We start from the raw sequence: 7863 nt of genomic DNA, 5'->3' as shown, positions 1-7863 counted from the left end.
AAGTTCTCTGTTTTTATCATTTTATAGGACACTTTTTGTTTATAAATCTATAAAACATGCAAATCTGTTTGGACTTCAGAAACATTTAATAAACAGATTATTGCACATTAATTAAGTTATAAGAACATTAAGGTGACTGCAGTATTATTATCTTACAAAAATGTGCATCTTTTAATGGCATCCTACCACCATTTATTTATCTTGAGTGAAAAAGTTGTTTTAAACTATGATTTGTTTCGGAGCACGTTCTGCTGTGGCGACTGGAAACGCCGATCTTAGTCGCCCGCTAGGAGTCAAAGTCTGCCGCACATGTGAGAAGAAGCTCATCTGAGATCTCAGTACTTCTTTGTTCAAAATCATTCACGCTCTTCAAAAATTCCTGCTCGTCCTGCTCGTCTCCCCACACTTCAGGAGTCGCCTCTGTCGGACGCATGGAGCTGCTCGGGGCCTGGCTGGGTTCAATGTTGCCAGTGTCGTCCATTAGGTATGCCTGATCCTCCTCGTCCTGTCAGAGAGAAAGAAAGCAGACATGCTAAATGTGATACAAATACAAAAAGTCTTTCGCTTTTTTTAATTCATTTGCTGTAACACAGGTTGATGTAACACAGGTTGATGTAAACTCACCAGTGTCAGGATGTAGCTGACACAGATCTCTTGTGGAAGCGGGAAACCTGCAACAGAAAATGCTTCCATCACCTCTTTACAACTTCTTCCTTCATAGATAATTTTATTTTGAAATTTTCCATCCCAAAACAAGTAAGTCTGAAGCATACTTGAGGACCTGAAGTTCCTGCAGTCTGGATCATGACACTTCTGGTACCAGACCTCCTCTTTAAGGTCCACAACAATCCTGCAGAGAAGGAGGCGGCCAGATGAGAACAGCAGCAGCCCCCAGACAGCACTCGGAGCTGGAAGCAAGGTGTCACACTTACATGATGTTGTTGCTCTTATGGAACCTGCTCACGTTTTCACACCAGCGGTATTTGGCAATGTCATAGACAAGAAGTTGGTCTACGGCAAAGTAGTTCCATCGTCGAATGCCTGGTGAGTTTAGGAAGACAGATTCAGAGATCTGGGCCTCAAGTTCGTCCCTGACGACACGGTAACAACTTAATGCTGAAAAACCTACAAAATCCTTGAATTATAACATAGTGGTGCAAGGTATTATTCCTGAAATTATAAATCAATCTATAATAAAAAACTAGTTCAATTTAAGGGATTAAATTGAATTTCTGATCAAATGGAATTAGCAGAAATTCAATTTTCCAAAGATGTGTAGGAAGATTTATTTTTGCTGGGGGTTTTTTTTGTTATTATTTGAAAAGTAAGCAGGTTTTTCAGAAGTGCTTCTTGTGGTCAGACTTACTTCCCTGAACCCCATCCTTTCTGACCAAAGTAAACACAAAGTTGTCCACTTCTTTGTAAGGAGAGGACAGGCAGCCAGAAAATGTGCCTGTCAGGAATAAAAAAGCAGTTTTGAGCGAAAGCATTCAAAGTAATTATACATAAAAAAAAATAACACTTTGCAACGTCTGCATAATGTATTCATGTAAGCTAGAAAACTTCTATGAGATGTAAAACAAGGAACATTTACCATTTTGAAGAGGAAAGAAACTATCACAGACTTTTCAACTTCACTGTTTGGCAGACGTTCGACACACAGCAGTGCGTAATGATTTGTGTGATATGGAGAAGAGAAATATTGTTAAATTAAGTTTGGCATTACCTTGATTTGAATCAAGTCCCTGCTGACTTTGTGCTGTTGGACTTTTAACTTCTTTTGTTTCTGGGGCGTCCCATGTCAGAATCCTCTGGCCTGTGAAACTAATAAAAATAAATAAACAAAACCGACAACCGACTAAACGACAACCACTTAAAAACTGAGATGTTTAAGTTTGAAACATTTCAAAAGCTCAAATGTACCTGACATTACACACTAAAGATGCCAGGAAGACATTTTCCTCAGCAGACTTTTCTTTAGCAGGTTTGGCGGTGAACTGGTTGTCTTCAGCCACGGTGAATGCTGCGTTCCTCCCCACCTTTGAGGACTTGTACAGCCGAAAGTTCCTGTTCTTGGTGTACACACCTGTTTGTGTAAATTCAGACAAGTAAAATCCAGACATTTAAGATATAAAACTATTTACAAAGAGTCCACTGACATAAATTTTCCTTAGTCTTATCACTCTAACGTTTATGCATGAGAAGAAATGCAAAAAATGTAACGATGCTAGCAAGATTCTTTTAAAGTTCATTTGATTGACTTTAAAGCTTTTAATGATCATCATCTGTTTTCGCCTTGCAAACCCTCCAGAGCTCTTTGGTCTTCTGGGAAAGGTTTCTTATCACAATCTAATTAAAAACCTAAAACTTGAGGTGATTATTGATTTTTTTCCCCCTATTCCTACCCACAATGATCTGAGGGCCACAAAAAGCTTTGATGTTATTAAAACAAACAAAAAGTTCTAATTCTAATTTATTTTTTGCTGTTTCTTGGAAAACTATGTTTTATCTTCATCTGCTTTGTTCTTCTCCACTTAATCCTAAAACCTGATTTTTTTAAAATTAAAAATAATATAAATTGAAATACATTTAATAGTGAGTGATTTGTTTTATTTAATTTTGTTCTTTAAATAAAACACTGTGGTTCGTCTCACCCAGATCAACAAAAAGACCGTCACGACCCTCCTTGTTTTTCACCAGCAGGAAGCTGAGATCTCTCACTTCCTGTTTCTGCCTCTTCCTTTCTGGACTCTGAGCTGGTGCAGAATCAATATTGGTGCTGCAATGAGAAGAAGAAGAATTACACAAGGTTATGACAAGTGGACATTTATTTTTGACAAGTCTTGAAAAGAAAACCGACTGTCTGTCGTCTGTCAGTGAAATGTCCCCTTCATGAAGACGGCTGTCGCTTTTGAGCTTGCTTATTATGGGCTGAAGAATAGCATGGATGAATCTACCTAGAAGATAATAATAATAATAATAATAATAAGGAATATCAGAGCAATAATCAAAGAAAAACCCCCATTCTAAAGTCTCCATCTGAGGCTGGACATACCAACGTGGATGTTGTCTTTAAAAGCTGCGTTTTGTAGCATGAAGATAAGATGTCGACTGAACTTTTCCTCCGTGCTGGAGTCCAGGTTCAGCACATTTTTCACAGAGCATTCAACCCCATAAACTTCCACCAACTTGTCGCAGACATACTGCCAGCACACACCAACACAGGCAAATGTTAAGGCAACGTACCCCGGGGCCACTTTATTAGATACACCCGTTCATCGGCTTGTTCCCGCAAACAGCCAATCACGAGGCAGCAACTCAATGCCGGGGAAGACGACTTGCTGAAGTTCAAATTGAAGAGGAAAAAAAAAACGGTTTTGTAGTCCGTTTTTTTTTTGGTGTGAATATTTCTGAAACGTCTGATAACACATGACCATCACACTCAATTATTGGTTGGGTTTTATAAAAAAAATATTCAGAAATCTTAAGTTGCATGTACGAGAATGCCAGGAGAACAGGGAGACTGGTTCCACATGACAGAAAGGCAAGAGTAGTGCCACTCGCTACAAATAACAATATGTGGAATAACTGCTCTGAACATACAGCAGGTCAAACTTTCAACCAGATGGGCTGAAGCAGAAGATAATACCGAGAGCCACACTTGTCAGATTCCTGTATTTACAGAAAACTGTAATTACAGGAAAACCCTATTTTTTCCAGAAACTACCCTCAGTTTCCTGTGAGTACAGGAAACTGTGATTACAGATTTTTGCAGTAAACTGAGGGTAGATTCCATATTTGCTCATCAGAATTTAACTGAAAAACATTGAAAAACAATTCAACAATTAACTTTGATTAAAGGAAACATTGTTCAATATAGACAAAACACCATAGAAAGTAGGACCTTAAGCAAATTGCATGATATGAATGTTAACGAGTCTGAGATATCTGATTATTATCATGAGCATTCAAATGTCGCCAACCTGGATGAGCAGGGAAACCATAGACTTCCCATCAGACCCTTTGTTTGAGGGTTTGTGAAACTCCAAGTCAAAGTACAGCTTACACACCGCCCCCTCTGGTATCACCTCATAACAATGCATCAAGGACTGCGGGTACACCCTAGAAAACGTAGAGGTATAAACGGTCATTTAAGATTTTAGTTAGGTAAAAAAAAGTCAAAAACAACAGGAAGTCAGTAGCACCTGTAGTAATGCCACAGTTCGCTGTAACTTGTGACCAGGTAAATCCTTTGACCCAATGAAGCTTTTTCTTTTTCAAGTGCAAAAACATGAACAGCCTGTAAATCGAACAAATGACACGCGTTAGCCGCTTTCGCTCCACGCACAGAGTGAACTACATGTTGCTCGTTAAAGAGGCACCTCTTTAAAGCTGTGAGCGAAGCTGATGGCCAGGTTCTGTCGAGGGAAGAGTTTCCAGACAGAGGAGGGCTGGCACGGCCACAGCCGAGGCTTGTACGGCGTCGTCAGGGGGTTCTGCTGAAACGACTGAGCCAGCCGCTCCACCTTCTTCAGCCGCTCGCCCCACCTGCTCATCCTCAGGTCCTGGAAACCACTTATATGCAATTCAATGAGTCTGCAAAGAAAAAGGAGTTTCTTTTTGCACAATTTTCTGTTTTAACAGCATAATCCCAAAATAAGAAGAAAGCAGAGTTCAAATGGCCTCGGAAGGAAAAGCTAAAGTGTTGGTAAACAATGACAATGTATGGCTTTGGTGAGTTAACATGTAACATTTTGAATGTGTAAAACAGATTTTCGTTCAGTGAGAAAATTCACTGTTTTTACTTTTTAAAATGAGACACTTTTAAAAACTTTGATCCTGTCCTCTACTTTAATAACTAATAACAAGACATCAGCAAGACTTAAAGAAGTTTCTCAAATTAGATTTTTTTTTTTTAAATCATTTAGCCTTTTTTGCAGGATTTACCAAGAAAAGTATTCATACCTCTTATAGACCAACACTACGGAGAGCATATTTGTGAAAAAGAAGTAAATGGTAAATGTTTTTTGTTTCTTTTACAAATAAAAATCATTTATATTCACACCTTTTTACTTTCACTCCCTACAATAAAACCCAGTGCAACCTGTTACATTCAAAGGGACCCAATTAGTGTAGTCCATGTGTGAGTAATTTCATAAAGCCAATTGATCAGTGAAGGTCTCAAGAGGAACTCATATTGAAGCATCATGGTGCACTATGTGAAATTATTTTTAAATTAAGCATTCAGTCATGACAATGAAGTACATTCTGGCCATGAAAATACAATTTTTATGAAAATGAATTCTATCAGAAGGCCTGTTAGAAATGGCAACAAAAAAAAAAAAGCAAAAATTGGCTTTTAGGGCTGTAAAGGTTGCAGATCCCTCCCTGTTCACCTTCCAGCAGGACAATGACCATAAACATACAGACAGAGCAGCAATTATGGTATGTCAAAGGTATTCCTGCATGAGAAAAACCCACTTAACGTTAAGACCTACATCTATTTGGGAATCAAAGATTGAAGTTCCATCCAATCTCACTAAGCTTTAACTGCTTTGCCAAGAAGAATGAGCAAAGATATCAGTCTTTATGTGCAATAAAGATGGAAGCTCACCAAAACACTTGCAGCTGTGATTGCAGCAAAGTGGAGGTTTTATAATAAACACTGGATTAGCATGTAACGTTGTCCTTCTACTTCACTGGGCCGCATTACCTTGTAATAAAATACATCAATATTATTCAATATTACATTTAGCAGAATGCAGCATAAACAAAAAAATGGCTCAGACACTTTATTTTTTTCCTATTTAAGGTAAATTTCAAGCAGTACTAAACCTACATTTTGGTTGAATTACCTTTGGGGTTGGAAAAGTAAAAGAAAAAAAATAGTAAAACTGAAGTCTCAAGAAGAAAAACTTTCCTCTCAGGAACTACTAATAAATTAACCTGTTAGCTTCAACAGTTTACAGTTTACAGACTCTGCTCCTAGTAGCTCGGTTTGTTACATTAACGCTACATTTAGGAAAAAATGTCTACCTGTTTTTTCTGAGTCTCCTTCCAGCTTCTGTTTATAACTCGGTGAAAACAGATGTTTCTGTTTTGGCGCTTCACAAACCGGAAATGGGCTTTCTCTGGTCGCATGATTTAACTGCAAATATACAACTCAAGTTTCAATCATAAGCTCAACACTATCATCTCTTGTAATGCTAGTAACAGTTTTAGAATGATCAAACTGCATAAAGTTGTATGTTATTCGTCAGTTCAGAGAAACCATAGTGTACATCCCCCTCTCACATACTAGTTATGGAATCGTCCACTAGTACGTTTCCGGTAGAGCTTTTCAAAATAAAATCAACTCGTCTAAAATAACAGATTTCTAACGTTGATCTTGATATCAGCAATTTCGAATTTTTTTTTTGTTTTTTTTTTTTTTTTTTTTTTTTTTTTTTTGTGTTTCTTTTTGTTTTTTGTTGTGTGTTGTGTGTTTGTTTTTTGTTTATGGGACATCGCTACATACTTCGTATTTATTTTTTCTTTATAAGTCCTGACACCTCTGAAAATCATATGTAAAAAGCATTAAATTAAATCCATCTTGTATTGCAGAGATATAGTTTCATACTGAAGAATTGAAAAGCGAAAAACTAAGTTAAAATTTTAGTCATGACATTTATCCTCTGTGAGCCAAGACAAAGAAAAGATATGCCATTCAAATATTTTGGGCTAATGTGTGTTGATTTTCATTGTCAGGAAATCCTGGCAAAAAAATTACCCAGTTTTGTCCATATAGTATATCTGCTGAAAAATTATAAAAGTAATTGGGAAGATAGCAATGCACAGCATGATAAGGAAGTATGACTAATGCTTCAAAGCTCACTGAGAGTAGAGACAAAAAGTGGCATGGCTGTTATTGCTGTCAAAACATCTGGATATGTTTATGCTCATCTTGTTTAAAAAAAACTTGGCACAGATCTCATATTAGGGTGTTGCCAGCTAGTTCCTTCCTGCTTGCGTTAAACTGCTGTACGGTGCTGTAGTTGAACATGTTGTACAACTTTGTGCCGTAAAAGGAATTTAAAAAAAGAAAGAAAAGAAAGAAGTGTAGTTGACACTTTGGTATTTTTGCTCAAATTCTTCCCTGAGAGTTGACCAATAACTACAGAGGAATTTTCCCCATGGTAGTCGGGTTTCCTTCCACAGGAAAGGGGAGTTGCATCAGTAGATAAGCATTCTCAGAGCTCTGGAGAAATCAATCCCTCCACTGCAGTGTAACATTCGTGGACAGAGCCTTATGAGATAGCTTTGAATTTTTCTTGTACTTTCTTCAGGTTTGTCTCTTTGTACAGTTATCTGCAGCCTGCAAAGAGAAGATCAGATTTCGTAGGATTTGTAGCTCATCAAAAGATCGTAGTTGAGCAATAATCCTGATCGTGTGCGTATAGTCTGGACTGAGTAAAGAGACTTTTCCTTCTGTTACAGCAGTTTGAAGAATAGGACTCTAACATGTTTGGCAGGGGGATATTGCTTTTGGACACACTCATATTCTCATTTTTCTACAGCCAAGTAAGTATTTTTGTCTCTTTCAGGAAACATTAAAAGCAGTCATCACAGTAAAAGTCTTTCATCCTGTGATCATTGATTTTAAAGGTGGTGAGTGATGTCAAACTGGTGGATCCTACCTCACCTGTTATTGACGACCGGTATGATGGATGTCGTAAAGAAGCCTTGGAGAAGTTTACTCCTGATCTATTCAAAGAAGAGTTTGGCAAAAATGAGAAACTGAAGAAAATCTGGAGAACATGTGAAGATTGGAGAAAAAATAGTAACTGTACCTCACAGATCCCTGGTGTTACTGAAGACCACACT

The 7863-nt window shown here is 37.7% G+C and overlaps 1 protein-coding gene across 5 annotated transcripts; it reads right to left on the bottom strand.

The window, feature by feature from the left end:
- Window positions 1-67: 67 nt before the first annotated feature.
- On the bottom strand, window positions 68-7746 carry primpol (primase and polymerase (DNA-directed)). Of its 5 annotated transcripts, none has more exons than XM_016671395.1 (15): window positions 7682-7745; window positions 6037-6148; window positions 5615-5713; window positions 4383-4596; window positions 4206-4300; window positions 3984-4122; window positions 3056-3203; window positions 2655-2957; window positions 1924-2086; window positions 1727-1824; window positions 1367-1453; window positions 933-1041; window positions 774-850; window positions 625-671; window positions 68-505 (listed from the first exon to the last, which is right to left on the bottom strand). In XM_016671395.1, the coding sequence occupies exons 4-15, from the start codon at window positions 4554-4556 to the stop codon at window positions 287-289; spliced, it is 1659 nt and encodes a 552-aa protein (XP_016526881.1). In that variant the 5' UTR covers window positions 4557-4596; window positions 5615-5713; window positions 6037-6148; window positions 7682-7745; the 3' UTR covers window positions 68-286. The 5 variants fall into 5 exon arrangements, with proteins under 5 accessions (XP_016526881.1, XP_016526883.1, XP_016526880.1 ...); XM_016671397.1 differs by lacking the exon at window positions 5615-5713 and having other exon boundaries at window positions 2655-2779; window positions 2861-2957; XM_016671394.1 differs by lacking the exon at window positions 5615-5713.
- Window positions 7747-7863: the final 117 nt, after the last annotated feature.

This window comes from Poecilia formosa, unplaced genomic scaffold (genome assembly GCF_000485575.1).
Source record: "Poecilia formosa unplaced genomic scaffold, Poecilia_formosa-5.1.2 Scaffold44, whole genome shotgun sequence".
In the NCBI taxonomy this organism is placed as follows: domain Eukaryota; kingdom Metazoa; phylum Chordata; class Actinopteri; order Cyprinodontiformes; family Poeciliidae; genus Poecilia; species Poecilia formosa.
The sequence above is the reverse complement of the archived record's forward strand: the minus strand, read 5'-3'. Positions and strand labels throughout refer to the sequence as shown.

Excerpts from the sequence above, each read along its gene's own strand:
- primpol (XM_016671396.1), bottom strand. The coding sequence starts at position 4,556 with ATGAGCAGGTGGGGCGAGCGGCTGAAGAAGGTGGAGCGGCTGGCTCAG. Across the intron at positions 2,087-2,654 it reads CGGTCTTTTTGTTGATCTGG|GTGTGTACACCAAGAACAGG; the intron begins GTGAGACGAACC and ends TTACACAAACAG. Across the intron at positions 506-624 it reads TCAGCTACATCCTGACACTG|GACGAGGAGGATCAGGCATA; the intron begins GTGAGTTTACAT and ends TCTCTCTGACAG.